At 36.4% G+C, this 23652-nt stretch overlaps 2 protein-coding genes across 4 annotated transcripts in view; one reads left to right on the top strand and one right to left on the bottom strand.

Annotated features, from left to right (window-relative positions):
- Positions 1–12: 12 nt before the first annotated feature.
- LOC137401110 (integral membrane protein GPR180-like) lies at positions 13–20407 on the bottom strand. 3 transcript variants are annotated; one of them, XM_068087473.1, is made up of 7 exons: positions 20338–20407; positions 12157–12902; positions 9798–10098; positions 4460–4711; positions 4115–4370; positions 1301–1432; positions 13–242 (listed from the first exon to the last, which is right to left on the bottom strand). In XM_068087473.1, the coding sequence occupies exons 2-7, from the start codon at positions 12711–12713 to the stop codon at positions 19–21; spliced, it is 1722 nt and encodes a 573-aa protein (XP_067943574.1). In that variant the 5' UTR covers positions 12714–12902; positions 20338–20407; the 3' UTR covers positions 13–18. The 3 variants fall into 3 exon arrangements, with proteins under 3 accessions (XP_067943574.1, XP_067943575.1, XP_067943576.1); XM_068087474.1 differs by having other exon boundaries at positions 20357–20407; XM_068087475.1 differs by lacking the exons at positions 13–242; positions 1301–1432 and adding an exon at positions 2900–2999.
- A 947-nt stretch (positions 20408–21354) lies between these two features.
- Positions 21355–23652, top strand: part of LOC137399219 (E3 ubiquitin-protein ligase pellino homolog 2-like) — a 34630-nt gene continuing 32332 nt past the window's right edge. Inside the window, exon 1 of the mRNA XM_068085231.1 lies at positions 21355–21491. The gene's annotated coding sequence lies outside the window, so the exon portion shown is untranslated. The remainder of the gene's footprint in view (positions 21492–23652) is intronic.

Raw genomic sequence — 23652 nt, 5'->3', positions numbered from 1 at the left:
CCATGAACAACCATCTGTCTACAAACGGCTGACGACCTGCTCTGTTTCACCAGTTGTGGCTAAAGTTTGCTCTTGCTCTCTGTTTGATACTGATACTTGCATTTCTGAGCATTCTTCAACATTATTAGTGTCTCCATTGGCAGTCATATATCGATATGGTGGTGTTGGAGGGTTTAGTCTAATGCCAGCCTGCCTTCCATATAATTCATCCTCAGAGCTGCATTCTTCACTAGATATGAGTGCTAAAATTGGTACAAAGGTCATCAACATGTCTGTAGAGCCTCAATCAAAAGTACATCGAGCAAGAATGCACAGGCGATTGAAAAATGGTTACTAATAACAACATTATCTCACAATCCCATGATGCAATAGGCTATGTAAGAGAATATGCACTTGTGACAAGAAGGTAATGCATGTTAATGACAAACACAAAGTGTTGCCATTTTAGTTATGCCGACTACGCGACTAAAACGATGCTTCGAAAATTATTTTTTATCATTCGAGGCTATTGAAAAACCTGATATAAGACAGCCAAATATTCTGGAGGAAAGCAAATCTTATCACTAACACAATTGTGAGTACCTTATCATTCTTTGTGAACACATGTTATGGAATTAAAGTCTTGTGTGGTTTTGTATGTATACAAGTAAGTAATATTATATTTTCAGAAATAGTCAACAAAATTTGCTATAAATTTAAATTTTGTTTTAGTTTTGCCAAAATCGTTTAATTGTTACAAAAACGGTGCGCAAAATATCTCTCATCTAGCTCCACAAATAATGAAAACAGCCAAATTTTTCGTTTGTTTCCGATATACCTACATCTGAAGTATTGCAGTCAACAATTAAAATATGTACTGTACATAGTTGTCAACATTTCAACAGCGTCTCACGCAAAGAGTAGACGAAGAGAGGCAAAACCAATAATTATTAGTATAATTCCAAGCATGAGGAGATTACTGCTGTGTGAGGTTATTAAAATCCCCTGCATACGACGCATCTGTGAGAGCTTCATAGAGCTATAATTCACAGGGGTGATAATTAGTATTTGCTTCATAAACACTGCTGATGGAAGGAATTTTAGTAGCTTTAGTAATGTTATTATCTTCATCAAGGTAATAAATCAAAACACAATAGAATTGAGAACATACACAAATGCTGGTATTTATTTGCAAGTTAGTAAGTTCCACACAGTAAGAAAGGTTTGATCAAGCAAGGTATTGAAATTTGTCTAATATAGACAGATTTCATTTTTCATGTCAAACCCAGTCTAGCAGTTTTAAAGCTCAGTAATAACTTACCAGCTGCTGCATCATTGTTATTATTAGTCATGTCATGACTAAGAGGAATCTCAAAGTATCTTTTCCCCCCTCCTGGCCAAAAGAGATGAACTAAGATAGAGAGAAAGCCAACATCAGCACCTGATTGAATTCCTGCAAAAATAAAGAAATGAAGGAATGATAAAATTTATTTCTTTAGATGCTCGAGTTGCCAAGAGCTGCGCTAAAACTTTGTATCTTATTCAAACTTAATGCTACGGGCGGCTGGAAAGATGGTAAGTTAGACTTAGTACCTTGCAAGCTAGCAATCCATTACATACTTTAGAAGTCTCAATAACTTAGGTAAAAACATCTAATGGTGAAGTATCTTTCTTCAGCTATAATTTACACCAACAGACAGGTTTCTCAGCTTTTGGGTAACAAACTCAATTTTAGAGTTATCAGCTCTTACAACGTGACCTTTTAATCATGAAAACCTTTGTTTAGTGATTGGTGAACCCTTTGAATAGCCTTAAAATACACTTTTAATAGTCACTAATTTCTGCCCACCGACAATATATTGCAAGAAACCTTGCTACATCTCATATCTGCGACACATCTATACTATAACTTTATGATTATGTATTGTAAGAAACCTTGCTATGTCTCATATCTACGACACGTCTATACTATAACTTTATGATTATGTATTGTAAGAAACCTTGCTATGTCTCATATCTGCAACACGTCTATACTATAACTTTATGATTATGTATTGTAAGAAACCTTGCTATGTCTCATATCTGCGACACGTCTATACTATAACTATATGATTATGTATTGTAAGAAACCTTGCTACATCTCATATCTGCGACACGTCTATACTACAACTTAATGATTATGTATTGTAAGAAACCTTGCTATGTCTCATATCTGCGACACGTCTATACTATAACTATATGATTATGTATTGTAAGAAACCTTGCTATGTCTCATATCTGCGACACGTCTATACTATAACTTTATGATTATGTATTGTAAGAAACCTTGCTATGTCTCATATCTGCGACACGTCTATACTATAACTATATGATTATGTATTGTAAGAAACCTTGCTATGTCTCATATCTGCGACACGTCTATACTGTAACTTTATGATTATGTATTGTAAGAAACCTTGCTACGTCTCATATCTGCGACACGTCTATACTATAACTTTATGACTATGTATTGTAAGAAACCTTGCTATGTCTCATATCTGCGACACGTCTATACTATAACTTTATGATTATGTATTGTAAGAAACCTTGCTACATCTCATATCTGCGACACGTCTATACTATAACTTTATGATTATGTATTGTAAGAAACCTTGCTACATCTCATATCTGCGACACGTCTATACTGTAACTTTATGATTATGTATTGTAAGAAACCTTGCTACGTCTCATATCTGCGACACGTCTATACTATAACTTTATGATTATGTATGAATCAATTTAAAAAATCAATTTGCAATGAATAAGACGAGTTACAATAAGCTACTTTGCAAAGTGAAAACAAAAAATGTATTAAAAAAGCCAAATTCTCAGATTGAGCTTCAAAACAAAACAAATGCGTAACAATGTGAATGTTTATCTTGTTTCACTTATGATGGTTTCAATATGGCTGACACTAGTATGAGCGTTCGACAATGCTGTTCATTTCATCTCCAGTTTATTCTGTCAAGTTTTGCTCGAGTCTGAACAAGACAAGAACTGCATTACACCATAAATAGTCTTGAAATTTTTGGAAAGGCAAATCCACTTATAAAAGCAAAAAGAAATTGTCTCAGTGTAAAACAACAAGACAACCCAAGAACACATGATCACCCCAATAATTAGCAAGAATGTAGATCTGAAAGTCAGCAAGGTCAAATATTATATAAATTTTGTGACATTTTCACCAAATTATTAAAAAAGCAAAATCTCCTGCTTTAGCCACGCAAGAAATATTTAAACGACCCATATTTTTAATTTTTTTAAAACCGTATAAATGCCAGCAGCAATTGGAGCTATGACAGAGTGAGGCAAACCTGACCTAGGTTTTAACATGAGCTAAAACACCCAAGAATTATTCTAGCGTAAAGTTTATAATATTTTCTCATCAGACCTTTAAGAAGCAGCAAGGAGATATTGAACCATTAATTAGGAGAAACGTGCTACGTATAAACCACTGTTAAACTATTTATAAGAAGAACGTTAGGTGTTGCTGGTCAATATGCTTTGGCTTGCTTTCTATTACAATAAAGTAGGGCCTAGTATATTAATTCTTTCAGAAACGGGATATTGAATTTTTTAATTGTAATTAAAAATAAAAGGGCATGCTTTGTCAGCCAAAGAGCATCAGCGTAAACTACATTCTTTTCGTGCGTGGAGCAATGTACTTGTGGTTCAGCTGTTAGGCGCGCGCTGAAAACCAGCATACGCCAAGAGTGACAGGATGCTTTTTTGAAATTTTTTTTCTCACATTAGAGAACAGCCACAGCCTAGTGGTCTATCATGGTCAATATCCAAAAAAGGTTACTCGGTGGTGACGAGAATGACATCCATAAATTGCTCTCCGCAACTGGCCAGGTCTCCAGTCATCGAGGTTCTGCTGCCATTGGACTCAGACATGTCCAGCCAAGATCACAGAGCAATTGTTTGTGCACCAATAGTTTGAAAAAACACACACAGCCTCTGCTTGCAGTAAGCTAATCGGTCGTACTCGGTCTTTGAGGAGTTGTCTGCTCATAAAAGTTTCTCATGAGCTAAATTGAGTGCGGCACGCAAGACAACTATTACTGGCTTCCAGCAACTGGATATGACTGCTTACCTAGTAAAGTTTTGTATCTCCAAAGACCAGCTATTTTAGGGCTGATGAGCGCTACTACAGGCAAATATATAAACCAGACTAGGAATCCAGCAGCAAATCTTATATAGAAGTTTCTTTTGAGTTCGCTGCTCTCTTTAGCAAATGTGTCCTGCAGCTCATAAAGGAAGTAGAACATTATAACAACTCTAAACACAAGGATGCAATAACCAGGGACAGTCTGCCACTCATCCACATCTCGTATCGGGTCGACTGCCTTCTGCAAGCAAATAATATTACAATGGAACAAGCTCTCAATAATAAGCATTGCTAATATGTACAAATCAGGAGGTACATCGGCATACTTACAAGAGTGAAGGAGAATAGGACAATGTAGACAAGAGAATACAGGATCCATATAGTGTAGAGAAGAATTGTGCCACGAGTAGTCAAATGCTTGTAAGAGATGCTCCATCCTTTCGCTATGTACAACAACTCCAGCATCATAATAGACTGAGAACACATGTCGAGAAAGTTACCAAGGATCCTTAAGGCAGGCAAACCCTTTCCGTCCACAGCAAATACTGACATGTTCACGAGGTTACACAATATGCCGGCAACCTGAAAAGTAAATCAAACTTTGATACCACCTAAGAATTTGATATTATCGGGAGAGAACGACTGTTGGCAGGCACAAGCAAGTGTTTGCAAGTCATGCAGCCATATGAGATTAAACTTCAAATCAAAATAGATTGCCATCGTGAATATGAACACTCTAATCTGATCCAAGACAGTTTGGAAAAAGATCGTTTCATACAGGATTTGAACTCACAACATTTTACTTCGTAGCCAGACACGCTAACACCTAAACGACCGCCTTGAGGTTCTCTCAAATAATTATGTACATACTTGGTTTTTCTGTTTCATGAACATACCTGAGACTCTCTTACGGCACACTCCACAGCCAGACTACTAGTCCTAGTAATATCGTAACGATAAAATTTAATCTCTTTTCACTGCTATTGTTTATTTTGACCTTGAAGCAAATAATGCGGCATGACTAAAAAAATAACATCAAACACTCTTGGTATCAATTACATTCACTTTCATTCAGAAAACTGCAACATCTTCGATGGCAGCATTCTAAATGGTCATCACGATACTACGAGTCGATGGGAATACGCGATGGCCTATGTCTATATCAAGCTTAGTTTCTGTGCAGGCTTAGGCTTCTGCGCTTCATCTGACTACCACCTTCTTCATATCAGAAGGCCTTGCACTTGAAAGGTTAACTTATACATGTACTATTGAAATGATGCAAATGAAAGTAATATCAATTTAAAGATAAGACATCAATCTTCAATTTTATGTAATTTTTGCCCATGCAGACCTACTCAGTCCAGAGATATAATAGTTTGAATGAGATCGTTTATTGAAACGCTCAGATTTAAGAGAACGTGCATTTATGATTATCTATAGTTGCATTTTGTCAAACAGACCAACAGAATATAGCCACATACTGCTGCAACTTGAACAGACCAACAGAATATAGCCACATACTGCTGCTTCAGCTAAGGGACCAACAGAATATAGCCACATACTGCTGCAACTTGAACAGACCAACAGAATATAGCCACGTACTGCTGCAACTTGAACAGACCAACAGAATATAGCCACATACTGCTGCTTCAGCTAAGGGACCAACAGAATATAGCCACATACTGCTGCAACTTGAACAGACCAATAGAATATAGCCACATACTGCTGCAACTTGAACAGACCAACAGAATATAGCCACATACTGCTGCAACTTGAACAGACCAATAGAATATAGCCACATACTGCTGCAACTTGAACAGACCAACAGAATATAGCCACATACTGCTGCAACTTGAACAGACCAACAGAATATAGCCACATACTGCTGCAACTTGAACAGACCAACAGAATATAGCCACGTACTGCTGCAACTTGAACAGACCAACAGAATATAGCCACATACTGCTGCAACTTGAACAGACCAACAGAATATAGCCACATACTGCTGCAACTTGAACAGACCAACAGAATATAGCCATGTACTGCTGCAACTTGAACAGACCAACAGAATATAGCCACATACTGCTGCTTCAGCTAAGGGACCAACAGAATATAGCCACATACTGCTGCAACTTGAACAGACCAACAGAATATAGCCACATACTGCTGCAACTTGAACAGACCAACAGAATATAGCCACGTACTGCTGCAACTTGAACAGACCAACAGAATATAGCCACATACTGCTGCAACTTGAACAGACCAACAGAATATAGCCACATACTGCTGCAACTTGAACAGACCAACAGAATATAGCCACGTACTGCTGCAACTTGAACAGACCAACAGAATATAGCCACATACTGCTGCAACTTGAACAGACCAACAGAATATAGCCACGTACTGCTGCAACTTGAACAGACCAACAGAATATAGCCACGTACTGCTGCAACTTGAACAGACCAACAGAATATAGCCACGTACTGCTGCAACTTGAACAGACCAACAGAATATAGCCACGTACTGCTGCAACTTGAACATACCAACAGAATATAGCCACGTACTGCTGCAACTTGAACAGACCAACAGAATATAGCCACGTACTGCTGCAACTTGAACGGACCAACAGAATATAGCCACATACTGCTGCAACTTGAACAGACCAACAGAATATAGCCACATACTGCTGCAACTTGAACAGACCAACAGAATATAGCCACATACTGCTGCAACTTGAACAGACCAACAGAATATAGCCACATACTGCTGCAACTTGAACAGACCAACAGAATATAGCCACGTACTGCTGCAACTTGAACAGACCAATAGAATATAGCCACGTACTGCTGCAACTTGAACGGACCAACAGAATATAGCCACATACTGCTGCAACTTGAACAGACCAACAGAATATAGCCACGTACTGCTGCAACTTGAACGGACCAACAGAATATAGCCACATACTGCTGCAACTTGAACAGACCAACAGAATATAGCCACATACTGCTGCAACTTGAACAGACCAACAGAATATAGCCACATACTGCTGCAACTTGAACAGACCAATAGAATATAGCCACGTACTGCTGCAACTTGAACAGACCAACAGAATATAGCCACATACTGCTGCAACTTGAACAGACCAACAGAATATAGCCACGTACTGCTGCAACTTGAACATACCAACAGAATATAGCCACATACTGCTGCAACTTGAACATACCAACAGAATATAGCCACATACTGCTGCTTCAGCTAAGGGACCAACAGAATATAGCCACGTACTGCTGCTTCAGCTAAGGGACCAACAGAATATAGCCACGTACTGCTGCTTCAGCTAAGGGACCAACAGAATATAGCAACGTACTGCTGCTTCAGCTAAGGGACCAACAGAATATAGCCACGTACTGCTGCTTCAGCTAAGGGACCAACAGAATATAGCCACATACTGCTGCAACTTGAACAGACCAACAGAATATAGCCACGTACTGCTGCAACTTGAACAGACCAACAGAATATAGCCACATACTGCTGCTTCAGCTAAGGGACCAACAGAATATAGCCACATACTGCTGCAACTTGAACAGATCAATAGAATATAGCCACATACTGCTGCAACTTGAACAGACCAACAGAATATAGCCACATACTGCTGCAACTTGAACAGACCAATAGAATATAGCCACATACTGCTGCAACTTGAACAGACCAACAGAATATAGCCACATACTGCTGCAACTTGAACAGACCAACAGAATATAGCCACATACTGCTGCAACTTGAACAGACCAACAGAATATAGCCTCGTACTGCTGCAACTTGAACAGACCAACAGAATATAGCCACATACTGCTGCAACTTGAACAGACCAACAGAATATAGCCACATACTGCTGCAACTTGAACATACCAACAGAATATAGCCACATACTGCTGCAACTTGAACAGACCAACAGAATATAGCCACGTACTGCTGCAACTTGAACAGACCAACAGAATATAGCCACGTACTGCTGCAACTTGAACAGACCAATAGAATATAGCCACATACTGCTGCAACTTGAACAGACCAACAGAATATAGCCACATACTGCTGCAACTTGAACAGACCAACAGAATATAGCCACATACTGCTGCAACTTGAACAGACCAACAGAATATAGCCACGTACTGCTTCAGCTAAGGGACCAACAGAATATAGCCACGTACTGCTGCAACTTGAACAGACCAACAGAATATAGCCACGTACTGCTGCAACTTGAACAGACCAATAGAATATAGCCACATACTGCTGCAACTTGAACAGACCAACAGAATATAGCCACATACTGCTGCAACTTGAACAGACCAACAGAATATAGCCACATACTGCTGCAACTTGAACAGACCAACAGAATATAGCCACGTACTGCTTCAGCTAAGGGACCAACAGAATATAGCCACGTACTGCTGCAACTTGAACAGACCAACAGAATATAGCCACGTACTGCTGCAACTTGAACAGACCAATAGAATATAGCCACATACTGCTGCAACTTGAACAGACCAACAGAATATAGCCACATACTGCTGCAACTTGAACAGACCAACAGAATATAGCCACATACTGCTGCAACTTGAACAGACCAACAGAATATAGCCACGTACTGCTGCAACTTGAACAGACCAACAGAATATAGCCACGTACTGCTGCAACTTGAACAGACCAACAGAATATAGCCACGTACTGCTGCTTCAGCTAAGGGACCAACAGAATATAGCCACGTACTGCTGCAACTTGAACAGACCAACAGAATATAGCCACATACTGCTGCAACTTGAACAGACCAACAGAATATAGCCACATACTGCTGCAACTTGAACAGACCAACAGAATATAGCCACATACTGCTGCAACTTGAACAGACCAACAGAATATAGCCACGTACTGCTGCAACTTGAACAGACCAACAGAATATAGCCACATACTGCTGCAACTTGAACAGACCAACAGAATATAGCCACATACTGCTGCAACTTGAACAGACCAACAGAATATAGCCACATACTGCTGCAACTTGAACAGACCAACAGAATATAGCCACATACTGCTGCAACTTGAACAGACCAACAGAATATAGCCACATACTGCTGCAACTTGAACAGACCAACAGAATATAGCCACATACTGCTGCAACTTGAACAGACCAACAGAATATAGCCACATACTGCTGCTTCAGCTAAGGGACCAACAGAATATAGCCACGTACTGCTGCTTCAGCTAAGGGACCAACAGAATATAGCCACGTACTGCTGCTTCAGCTAAGGGACCAACAGAATATAGCCACGTACTGCTGCTTCAGCTAAGGGACCAACAGAATATAGCCACATACTGCTGCAACTTGAACGTAATAGCCAATATCAATAATGATAGAGACAGTCAGCCGTGCAACTAGTGATGTCATTTTGGCATATATTTTCCTTCCGAATGTTTTAATCACAATAAAGTTGTGTAAATTTTAATCTTAAAACATCCTGGCAGTCAGATCACATCAAACACCAAAAACAAGCTCAAATGATAGAAAAATACAGATACTTTCTAATAAAATATACTAAAATTTTGGGTAAGCTCATATTTAATAAGATGATAGTCAAAATTGAATTAAAAAGTCATTTCAATTTTAACTCACCTCGAGGACTAGAATAGTGGTGAGCAGATAAATAAGGACATGTCGCTGGTTGCGGAACACCCAGACCTGCAAGGCGAGCAGCAGCCCATTGAGGATGAGAAAGGCAAGATATATCTCAATGACATCATGCACCTCATAAGAAAACTGGTGCTCAAATGGGTTCAAATGTTTGCTGGCAGGGTCGCCATTCACAAACCAGATATCATAGTCTATAGCCACATTCAGTGTTGTGTTATATTTCCATGAGCAACCTTTTTTTCTTCGAGCCCTCTGGCATCCAACTAAGCTTGCATACCAGAACCTGTAACATGTTGGACATGCTAGCTTATAAATATGGACAGGTATAAGTAACTGTGGACATGAGAGGCATTCATCAGCTGTCTGTTGATAACAAGCAATGAATGTGCCATTTGTACCATTATACACAAATCTTAGAAAAAAACATTCTGTAAAGCTGGCTGTCTACCCATGCTGGGCGTCTTTGGTCTATAACTATGGATCTAGTTTTTATGCCAACAACTTAAGCTAATGAGCTCTATGGCGGTTATAAATTAAGAGAGCCAGTACACTTACTGCATTATCTACACTACTCCGTGTGGCTTGTAGAGACTACATAACTGCCCAATTACCAGCAAAAAACCTGCTGACTTTGGGAAAGTTTTATTCTTTGAAGGATGGCTATAAAAAGAAACTAATCTATTCATATATTTTTCCTGATGGGCTGTCATGTGCCAAATTCTTTCTTTTGCTTATACAAACTAGAAAAACTTTGTAAAACATAATCCTGAAAATAATAGCCCTACAAGCCATAAATACTTCGCCTATTTGTGAAAGTAAAAACTTCGGAAAACCAGTTTATAGCGATTCAACCTCAGAAACTCAGTGATTTTTAAGCAATTATAATTATAGTGCCTTTCCGGTTCAGCTTCCAAAATGCTGCAATTCACCATCTGTTTAGGCTATTCTAAGAAAGAAACTATTAAAACAGCATTTTGGCAACGTCATACAACATCTTTAATAAAGCTAGATTGTCCATGGCATCCGTTATTATAGATTTGCGTGGTTTTTAATAGTGCTGGGCATAAGTACTTCTTGGCCAACGGGTTTTTCAGGTATCGGGTTTGTTGATACGGGTTTTATGTCGAAAATTTTCGAACAACAGACATATTCTAAAGTTTACAATACAATTATATTCAATTTATTTATTGTTTTTTACTATTCTCTGACGACTGATATTCGTGCTCGCAGCCTTAACCCTTTGATGTTTGAACACCAAGGGTCAGTTTTCAGGCATTGCGTAGGGTGCGTCAGAATCTTTATCGACTGAAATTACGGCATTCACATGGCTTTGTTTAGAAAAGCCAGTTCTAAGTAACAGCGTAAATCAATCAAATTAACTTTTGCACAAGATATTAGACCAGAAATTTCACTTCCATTTGTAGCAGTTTTCAAATATCTTTACCTACTTCCGTAGTTTTAATAACAAACTTTATTTGAACGGTATCCCGAAAAAATCGACACGTTTGTTGGTAGGTCACAAATTATTGTGTTGCAAATAAAAAAAATTGTAATACTAATTATAATTTTCCAGTATATTTTGAGTCATAAAATAATGATGAACATGTGTTCAATGGATATGATGCTATTGTAAATGTTTTCACGAGTTTTTTAAAATCATACAAACTTTTATAGTTTTAACCCAAATAATGGTAAAGTATTGCGTTTTTCTGTTTGATGACATTTGCTGTGGGTTGCCCAACTTTTTTTACAAGTGTTTTACCAAATATCATTGTATTATGAGCACGTCCAGATATATATAATAAACGTTTAAAAACTTCGGATCATTGGACAGTTTGCCCAGGATTACTGACGCGAATTGACAAAAAAGGCCAGGGTTCAAAGGGTTAACAGGCAGTTTATCAAACAGTGTTTAGAGCGCAGGGCACAATAGACCGAGTTTTTGTCCACTCTACTCGACGGATCCGTGCGCAAAAACCTGAACTCGCAAGTCAAAACTCGAACACGCAAGATCAAAATGCTCAAAATCTCTATTACCCAAGACTCGAGAGAAAATAAACCGCGAGTTCAATGAGTTTTATTACCCATGCCCAGCACTAGTTTGTATACATTGTCAGCTGAGCATTAATTTTAATGTAAATACCTTCATACAGTTGAAAGTTATTTACACGCTGCACCTCATGACTAGCATGCCCTTTTAAAAAAAAAATGTACAAACAAAATTTTTAGGAATATAACCATAACATGCACCAGCAAAAAAGCTATAACTGCACGACTACAAAATTGCAAAGAGAGCATAGGTAATGACAAAATGAGATACGTGTGACAAATATTGACATACCTTGGCTGATTTTTATCAATTATGCGATATGTGAACTGATTGCCTGCTATAACGCTCGCAGGATTGGCAAGTTCTTCTGTACAAAGTCTACCAACAGGACATGGAATCCGCCTCAAAAAGTCTTCTTGGCCTCTTGGAAAACAGAACTTGTCCCAGGCGATAGTGTCAACATCAGAGAACATGACAGAACACCTATCTGGACTATTATAATGTCGTTGCGAGTAAAACTGTACAAAGTAGTCACTATCAAGTACTACCAGATACATGTCCCATTCAGCCAAAGAGTTTTCTCCTCTTGAAGTTATATTTCCATATATGTATCCGCTAGTGCTTTTTACTTCGTTGCTGTCAACTTTCTGAACGCCAAATTTAGCAAGAAATAGTAAAAAGTCTTTACTTTCAAAGGTGCCTTGAAGATGTAGGGCCTCTACCGGTGCCAGTAAGAATGTAAGATCATCAAGGAGAAGAAAATATAAAATCAGCAAAAACAACCTTCGACAAGAAGTAGTCAGCAGGGTTGAAGTATTTAATGATGGTCGACTTAGTCCGCCGATCATATTCCCATACACCAGCCAATCACAGTTCACTTTAGAGTGAGCAAGTCTAGCAGCGGTGTCACAAACACATGGCTGCAAGTGAGCTGTTCTAGAGTAGATGAGCTGTATGATAGGATGTAGATAAGGGGTAGCCTGATATACAAATGGTTTTTGTTGTTTTTGTGGCAGGTCTGATCATTGAAGTAGCGTCTGCAAAGAAAACAAGCCTCACTTTACTAACTGATGTGATTGGTTTAGAATAATTAACAACGTTAAGACTGAAAAACTATGAGATAACAAAGGAAATAGATATTTTCTATTTCTACAAAGCAGATTATGATTAATGTATCTAAATTAACAAGATACCGTAAAACCTCTGTTTGAATGCCTAAACGCTCTATTGTTTTTAATTTTTTTCCAAAAGTGGCGGTCAAATGGAAGCGGCATTCAATTAAAGGGTGGCGCTGTATTTTTTAACTCTTTTCCTATAGTGGCGGTCAAATGGAGGTAGCATTCAAATATAGGTGGAGTTCAATTAGGGGCTGTACGGTAGTTTTACCAAACTGGTTTAGCTGCTTGCTTCAGAATGGTTTCATTAACATCTTTAAATATTACTTCTAACAACGAAAACTGTATTTAGCTATTATTAGCATTTAAACTAATATTAGCAAAAATATATCATAAACTACGAATCAAGAGCGACTTTAATAGCCAATTCCGAGTAATATGAGCAAATAAAAAGCGGTTAGGTTAGTTTACATATATTATCTTTACACCTAAAATGCTTTCATATCTAGAACAGCAATAATAATAGTCCTTGCTCAATATTAAATTAATATGAGCATGAGTGGGTGCATATGCATCCAAATTTTGATAGAAATAAATTCTTAACCAAGATATTTGAAAAGAGGGAACAACTCGTTTTTCTCTCTATATTAAACGTACATGTGTTGTAACCTGCTGCAACTTGTCATAAAATGCCAGTATGTTGTTCTATCATTTCCAAGACAAATATTCCGCAGCAGCACAATTAAATATGCATATCTAAAAGGTTGCATTCGTCTTTTTGAGAAAAATAACTAGCCAGCAAACAATGAAAGTTCTACCACAAGATTGCAAGATGTAAATTATGAAAGACAAATAACCTGTGCAATAGTTATGAATTTTCTAAATACAAAAGCAAAGTTTGAAGCAAAAGCAAAAATATTTATGGTAAACAAGAATGATAAGCTTCTAGTAAAAAGCCTTGACTAATAAATGAAAATAAAAAATCAAACAAAAACACCAAAAATATAAATAATTTACATTAATTTAATGTTTACATAAACTAGCACATCGCTACCCTCGCATCTACCTTTCCGCCGTAGCATCAAAGCTATACCTCCATACATCTGTCTTTAACCTCAAAGTAAAGTGCTGACAAACACCTTTTATCAATTGTTACCTTTGTTTATGTAGTTTTTTTATTTGTCATTTAGTTTTGTAATAGTACTATAAGATACTTTTGTTTTAATGCTTTGTGTAAGTACCAAAAGTATTAGTAATTATATGAACGTTACTATTATTCAACGTTTACGGCTGTGGAACAAATTAAACGAAAAAAAGTATTTTTTAAGAATATTCGCTCGGATATATAACTCGTTTGTCATATATGCAGCATAGCTGAAGTCTAATTGTAGCAGGTTTGATTGAAGCAGGATATTCTCTTCATATTTTAAAACAGTCAAGATTTAGAGCAAATAACTTTAGAATAATACGTTGCATTCATGTAATCAGCGCTAAGTATTTCTCATAATTGTTTGAAAGATAGAGTAATTACATCAAAACTGTGCATTACTGTCAAGCCTCTACATACAAAAATTAAAATGTAAAATTTGAGCAAACAACTTTCTCAACATTTGGAACAATTTTTAACAAATGACATCTAAAATTTCTGGAAGTATCCGTTTTGTAAGTAGAAAAAAAGAGCTGATACAAACCCAACAAGACTATAAATCTTTCAAAATATGATTGAAAATTAAACAATACACTGGAATGACTAATGACCATAAAATTACATTAAAGGTTGACTTGCAACAAAATTCACATTACAGTTATTTGGTATCTAAAGATTCACCATGTCTTACTCTGTTGTGTTGTAGAATATGTGGAAATGTGTGGAAATGTGATTGCCAAATATGTGGAAATGTGATTGCAAGCTCTTAAAAGCTCAAAAATGAAAAGCCGCCGTAGATTGGAATCTGTTTATTTATCTGACGTAGTCATTACAGTTTGGTTATCGTCTTGTCACGTGATGTTCTCACGTGAATTGAAAGGCCAATAAAAGCTCAATATAAAACTTATCGTAGCACTAGTTTATGACAAACACTTCGGGTTTTACCGAAGACCCCGTATCAAATATAGATGCTCGCTACTTTACAGTTTTGTTTCGGCATTATTCAATTGTCAAGTCGTAATCTGATCACGTGACCCAATACTTCGCAAATAATTTTTGCAACACTTTTCGATTATTACAGGTAACCAACAGGCTCGTCATGATTATCAGACAATGATATGTACTCCTTCGAGCTAAGGTTAAAAAGTTTAACGATTTTTTACCGTAAGTTATAAGATATCAGTGCTAAAAGTGACAGCATTACATCGACGATAAAACAGACGCGTAAGAACAATAGACGTGGTTTTATTGAATGCGTGAAGTATATTTGTAAAAATATTTCGACGAATAAAGTTGCATGAAAGTGTAAACAGAAACCATCCTGTAACAACTACGTCTCATTTGAGCAGTTTTGGAAAGCGAATCCAAACTACGGCGGTCTCGTGTGGCTGCGATTAACTGTTCGTTTTTGAGCTTTTAAGAGCTTGTGATCACATTCCCATATATTTTGCATCTACAACACAACAGAGTAAGACATGGTGAATCTTATGATACCAAATAACTGTAATGTGAATTTTATTGCAAGTCAACCTTTAAGGAGATTATTGGCTGACTGCAGACTCTGGAATGTTTCGCGCACTTGACCTTATGCCCTCTCGTATCTCGTAGAACAAGTAAGCAATCATGAATCTAAACAATCGTGCATGCTGGTTAAAGAACAAACACTTGTTAGACCCTGTTTAGTGACAATTTACTCTAGGATGTCATAACTGAGGTCACCACTTTAATCAACATTAATCAATATAGAAGAGGTCACAACGTCAATTGGTCTATCTCTTTATCTGCATTTCTCCATGTGTACAAAACCTAGCCAATCATTATTTTAGGGTAATCTCTGCCAATATTTTGTTACATTGATGTGCAAGGTTACGCATGTGAGAAATTACAAGCGTTGCAAATGTAGCAAGGCTTACACAACACATGGTTGCATGGCAAAATTCAATGACTATTAAAAATTTACAATGAAGCTATTCAAAGTGGATTTTGATAAATAAAATGTTATGTGTAGGAACTGATAACTCCAAAATTCAATTTGTTCCTTGAAGTCTTTGAGACTCAGTTATTGAAACTATATTTAGTGTAAATTAGAGTAAGCTATGCCATGTAATTCTATCACTTACTCCAGTCCCAAACTCATGCATTGTTGAACCTGTTATCTTCGTTAATGCGTTTCTAATGCAAAGTAAAAAATAACAATTTAGTAAATATTCCTTTATTTTAGTTTTCACATCGAATTTAGGTTTATACATGTAGCTCCTAGGTAATATCAGACCATAGCAACTTTTTATGTTAAGACTCAACTGCATCCAAATAGTACAAGCGCTTAAGCATCGGCAAACTTCAAAATGCTTACGAAATATTACAGCGGAGAATGTTACAGCATTGAAACACTTCATACTCAGTCTTAAATTTTAAATGTCTTAAATGTTGAAGTTGTACAATCAAGATGACTATTTATGAAAAACGTAGCGCACAAAATTTGAATGGCTTTAACAGATACTTTCCAGTCATTAATTCTCCTCTACAACTACATATTGTAAAAAATATGGTACCGATTAAATAGCATCCTAAAATAAATAACTGCCAGTAAAATTACATCAATGACATGATTGACCAGATTTTGCACACAAAGAGAAATGCAGATAAGAAGATGGGCCAATTGACCTTATGACCTCAGGTATGTTGATTTAGGTTTGACATATACATGTATCTTATTTCCACTTGTGATGTTAGCTAGGGTAAAGTACTTGATGTGGCGTTTTTCTTTTTCGACGAGAACGTCAAAACACTGAGTAATAAACAAGCCTAAAATTGTTGAATCTAGAAAAAAGAGCTTATAATTTTTATTAATGATAATGGATACATATTAGCAGCGCATGTAATCGTCGAACTTGAGTTCAATACTCAAAAACTACCCAAATATCATTACTTCCAATACTTTCACATTGTGCTCCAATACTCAATACCAAACATTGGTATTGAATATTGGATACTAATATTATTGACGATACCAATAATGTTGGTATCATTCAAAGCCTGATTATCGTCGAAATGTAGGCCAATGATATTTTCATCATAATCTAAGAATTGCGAGTCTGTCATTCTCAGAATTTAAGCTTGAATCTATGCAGACGCTACCCTACATGCGAACATTAGTGCTACGAACAACAGTAGATATGAACGGTGTTGTGCGTATAGACATCACTCTATAACCCTTTATAATTATATGTAAAAATGTTGTATTAAAGCTGTATTGTATTGTATTGCACTCATTGATATGTTTGCTACAGTTTGCAGCGAAACTGGCTGCTGATGTGCAATAGAAGAGGAGTTATGATAAACGCAAAAATGCTATCAAATAATATGCTATAAACATGCAAGTTTTAATGTTACCATATATAATAACAATGATTTTATCTTCTTCTAGCTATTCAATGCCTTCCAACGTGTCTGCTGACCTCAACTCTTTTTCTCCACTTCTGAACTAGTCGATATTAGCAACCAAACAATTTTTTAGCAGAGCAAAACTTTTACGCTTCGCTATTTTAAAAACATCTCGCAAAAATAATGATAAACTTTTAGCCCATGCGCACTACACAAGTTATAGTCCAAGACAACTTACGAACAAATTCGCTGAAGGAACGACCATCTGAAATTTAACTCGGTTGTACGTTGGGCAGTGTCTATATATATATATATAATTCTCAGTGGCTGTTGACTGTCAGCTGCGTGTCCAGTTATAGAGATAAATTTTTAGATACGATAAACCTGCTTCGCAGAAGATTTGATCTTGGAACTTCCAAGTCTGCAGACCAGCAATCTAAGCCACTACACTATGATCTCCAACTGCCGCTGGCGGTGAATGAATGCAATGACATTTATTACATCGGTTAAAATACTCGCGCTTAGAGCGATTAACTAGCACGGTTGATCGTTACGCGTGACAAAGATTATTAAGCTGCCTTCAGACAAGACTATTGTTTTAGTAAAAATTTAGACTACTGGCTTACCATCTTACAAAATAAGTTACTAAAATTCATTGGGTAATTAATTTATTCCCGCGCAAGGCCGGGCATTCAGCTAGTATGTATATAATTCAGGTTATATATTTGGTAGAGATTGCCACTACAGCAATTGTTTATTACGATTAATGTGTTACTTGTTCCAGTTTGATGTGTCGATTAAATACTGTTTCAAACTTCGCACTGGTACTGGGGACAAACACATGAGTTTATGAGCTAGATCAGCTGATGGTTGGCATCGGCAATTAGTCACTAAGGAGAGAGGTTTTGGCTATATTAGTTATGTTACTATAACTGAGGCTTGATTTTCTGCCCTTGTCAATATCGTGCAACTTTGTGGGCGTTGATTGTTCACATTTATTGTCAAATGCCCACTGTAGCTAGATAAAATTGGTTCATATTAATAATTTCTAAGCAAAATACACTTTCACAGATCTTTTAAGACATGTAGGTAAACTTACATCATAACTTTTTGAGGTAGTAAATATTTGACTGTAAAGTTATAATTTTAGCTTCAGACCATAACTGTTTCTTTTTGAAGAATGCAAAACAAAAGTTTTTAAAAATTTGAATTTTTGCATAAAGTTACTCCTTCAACTAATTTCTAATATCAACTTTCAAAACAGAGAAATAATGTTATCGTTGAATAAGATCTGAACAGCAAACAAAACTAGTTCTCACTCTGCAACACCCAACAGAGAACTGCCCTGCAAGCAAACTGCTGTGAAGTAAGTTTGTGAAAACATTGTGCTTGAAGGAAGTGATGTAGAATAATCTCCATTTTAAAATCCTAAATAACAGCTTGAAGACGTGATTTTTAGTTTTGCAACTTGTAAGCATCTGGCATCGATGAATGAAAAATAATAGTTCAAATAATTTTATAAAAATCATATCATAATAATTGCTCACTTCACAATTTTTATAGCTGTTAAAACCTACAGTTAAATGACAACACAATACAATTGTAAAGCTTGCTAAACTTGATATGGCATGGCTATATCTAGATTATCATTTTTGATTGCTTTACTTGGTCAAAAAAATACTATGCTCATTGACTTATATAGTTTTCAAATTTGTTTTTTGTGTTACTGTGATTTACTAGTTTTTTCTGCATACAATGCCTGTGTGCTGACCACTTTGGGCAATTTGTTCTTGCTGTGTGTTTAGTTCTAATAAGCTTCAGAAATCATTCACTAAAAACATAATTGAATCAGCAACAGTCTAGTTAGTGAAGGAAACTAGTTAAGTCTGCCCTATTATCTCCTTCTAAACTATAGCAGAGGTCACCATCTTAAATTGGAGTCATTTAAGGTTTCAGGAGACGACTAGCAGATTTGGTACGTCTGTGACTCTGGGTGACATACATAGTTGTATAAAGCAGTGACTAATAGCTGCATCCACTCAAGGGTACTAACTTAGCTGGCCAAGTGTGTTGTGAGAAACTAGCAAATACTGTCACCTGGGCAAATTTGTCTCACTAAATCACCTAGGACATGGACCAGTCAGTGTTTAAGTTGTTTTGCTCAAATTGTACAGTGCATAGTGTTAATGGGCTATCCAGCTTAAAACAATTATAGCAAGCACATTTATTTCAGCCAAGTCAGCATTAGATCTAATTCACCAGGGGCAGCTTTTAGTCCCAGACAGCCTGGCTAGTCTTGGCCAGTATTCGAACCTACCGGGTGTCATAGTTACCAATTTTATGGCTTTTTCTCCTTTCACTTCACATTGATGTTTATAAATATGACAACTCATGTTTATGAAAATGGCAGTTATTTGACTCAGTATAATAGAAAATGACTGATGAAAAGATTGATACTTAAACAACCTGTACTTAAAATTTGCTGGTTAAATAATAAAAGGGACCAAGTGGTAAGCCTGTGCCAACCAGCACTCATCAGAACATTGAAACTCAACTCAAATACAGACATTCAAATGTGCCATATCTATTTGTACATTTCATATACATTTTGAAAATCTGTTGAACATTTGAATCGGTTTCGTACTGCATTGTTTTATAATTTTCATCTACTTTGACCGTCAATAGACTGCAAGGAAGACCAATGATGTTGTATTCAGACCTCATAATAGTAAATGCATTTAGTTGAGCAAATACCTTTTCACATATTAAAGAAAGTGTTATTTATAGCTATAAAATGTGATAGAGAATTTAGTAAATTAATAGTACCTTAACAAATCTACCTTACTTCAGCTATGAACTTCACACCGGACATCACGAATCGCCTTTTTACACTTCGACAGTCACGCCCAACTATAGATGTGAATACGGTTTACGCATACGTATTTATTGGCCGATCCTTATTAGTTGTACAGTACCTAATTTTATGTTCAGCGAGACTGTACACGAGACTCGAGCTATTTTACCTATAGCAAAATACTCATAGCCGCGAGGACAGTATCTTCCAGTGTTATCATTACTGTATGAGTCATTGACCGTAGGTCATGGTCACGGTATGACGAATGAGGTGTTCTGACGTTACACAATTTCAGCCGACAGATTCAGCGACTTTTAGTCAGCAGTGCGTGTGACAAAAGACATACTGTATGTATAGATAACTACCAACAACCAGTATACAGTACCTACCTATACAGTATTCGCTAGTACGTACTGTATTGGCCGTAGAACATACGGGTGTATACGGTAACCACATAGTCTGAACGATAAACGAGCTTTACTATGTTATACATAGTAAAGCTGGTCCAATTAGCTGGTCCAATAATTACAGCAAAGAATGTTACAGCATTAAAACACTTTATACTCAGTCTTAAATTTTATGGTTTTCAATGTAAATCGAGCTATACATGCATATTGCAACAGCCACGAAGACAAGGCTTAAAATAAGCTAGCATTCCTTTGTTCTGACACAGCTCGTGACAAAGACAATTTTTGACAACCAACACCAAGCGATATCCGAGATTGGAAAACTTAGCCCGAAGAATAAATACGGTAATACTATGCATCGAACATTTGTGTACTGAATGTCAATGATTATTACAAAACACTACTCATACATAGATCTTTACTAATCAGGGACACATTTAAACGTAAAAGCTAGCCTTGCTATTGGCAATTTATGCATAGACATGTATACACGCTTTTGCTAATGTTTTGTGTGGGTTAGTTTTGTGGTTCTCGTTAGTGCGGTACATGATAGAGCACAGACTAGGTGTGTACTGCAGAAAATGCGATCCACAGCACAAACCTTCTAAACAAAGCCAAACGCTAATCGCCTCTACATTTCAAGTGACAGCTTTTTACAACTGTAGTCGATTTCTGTTAAAGGAGGAATTTTATTCGTATTTTTAAAGCAATATGTCAGTGTAAGTATCGCTAACTTAGTATGATGATAAACTAGATGAAAGTCGTGGTGATAGTGGTATGGCATCTTTTATTGTTGGCTCGTTACGAACTACTGGGTGTTATACAAGGTATGTAATCCTTGTTTGCTATTAACTATAAAGTGGGCATCAGTTATCAAAAGACATAGCTGCGTCATGTTTTTTAACGGTTGAATCTCTAACAACAGAGTCGTATGCTCCGTACAAAAAGGTAAAACTTGATTTTTCATACGTTACAATAGCCCATTAGTTACCGTTTATAACTATATACATTTAGCAAAAAAAAACAAACCAAGCTGTCCGTATCCATGGAAAACATACTCATCGCCTGTAAGTATAGTTTTATTGTTATTCAAGGTTTTGTTCGCTCAGCTTGAATGTGTATCTTGTGAATTACTTTGCAAGTAGGCCCTATATATTACGGCACAACTAAAGGAATTCTCGTGTTCATCTCCAATAACATTGGCTTTACTACGTTCTTGGTGTTTTGGTTCTTAAAATGAATTATTAATTTACACTTTGAATTTGGTGACATTTCATATTCTTATTTTAGTTGCATGTGTACTTCAAAACTCGTATATGATCTCCAATTAAATTCGTGTTACAAAGAACGGTCAGATTTTGCTAACCAACCTTTTGTGGAATGATTAAAACACTGTAAAATGTACTCATTAGGACGTAAATTTAAAACTATATTAGCAACAATGAGTGTAAGATCTGTTGGATCTTTCTCTCTGAACTTGTCCTTAAACTTAATGAGTAAGGTTACATATTTCTGGTACCTTTTTGACCGGCCGAAAAAGCACACTAATTTTTGAGTGAACTCTTTTGTGCAGTTTTTGTTGATTTGAAGCAGTTAGTTTATATGGAATATGGTTATATGAACTCTTTTGTTAACAAAAAATACGATCTAAGAACATAATTTGATTTAATGTTTTTGGCGTCAACTATTTACTAGCGAGAGTAATGATTTTTAAACATTAGATTTTAATTAATCGACATTAGACGGAAAAATAGCAAAGTTCTAGCTATTTCTGTTGAGCCTTATTTGAAGTTCATAATTAATTATTAACAACGTGTGTGGTGTCAGCAATTCTATGCACTAAAAGTTTCTGAAACCAAGAATATCGCATATTCTACTTCTGGCACTGTTTAGTTCATTTGAGTTGTCCTCATATTGATCGGTCTGTAACCTCAACTCACTCCTTTCCCTTATCTTCTATTGCAAAATCAAGGTTATGATAGATATGGCCAAATGACACTATCTGATAGTAAACAGATATACACTATCTGACAGAAATACAGCTGTAGCTACTTCTTGCCTATTTTTTATGGTTCTCTGTCTCTGTTCTTATGCACTTGTAGCATGGTAAAACAAATAAAAGCTATTTGATAATCATCTAGATATAAAGTCGATTTTGATAATTTTGATATGTGGTCTCTGTGTTAATGGCTAGCATTGCCTGGAGTACTGGATTAGCTCTTTTTGTAGGAAATCGGTGCACGGTTTCATATTACACTAATATCTGAATGCTTGGATAATGAAAAAGGTTTTTACCCAGAAAATTAATTTTTAATCAACATATAAATATAGCATTTACCATTTTAACTGTTGATTAAAGGAGTTTATTTCTGTGTACTAAAAGTTTAATTTACTTGATGTTATATGTACATATATTTATAGCATTTACAGCAAGTCTGGGCATGTATTTTTGTCTATTAGTGCAAGCAAAGATAAATAAAGTGTGCATATTTTATCCAATCCCATTAAAGATTGCAGATGTAACAAGTATGTCCACAATTATAAGGTAGCTGTGTGGTGTAGTGGTTAGCACCTGTCTGCAAAACAGGTGTGCGAAGTTAAATTCCAATTCCAATTTTTTGTTCTTAGAAGTTCATTGCTATAGATAGACATTCGCATGACAGCTTCACAAACACTGCGATTTATATAGAATGTCCAAGTCTTTATTCATACTGGCCAAAGGTTTATGAACTCATAGATTACTGACAGCACACATATTTTTATATCAATTTTAAACATGAATTTGTAGCATCACTAGACTCTCTTAAAACTGAGTAGGTTAGGGCAGTCCTGGTCAAACTTTCAGATGTTTATTAGTCAGGATATGCTGGTAGTAGTTCA

The sequence above is a fragment of the Watersipora subatra genome, chromosome 7 (assembly GCF_963576615.1).
Source record: "Watersipora subatra chromosome 7, tzWatSuba1.1, whole genome shotgun sequence".
Lineage (NCBI taxonomy): Eukaryota > Metazoa > Bryozoa > Gymnolaemata > Cheilostomatida > Watersiporidae > Watersipora > Watersipora subatra.
Note: the sequence above shows the minus strand (reverse complement) of the source record. Positions and strands in the feature narration are given on the sequence as shown.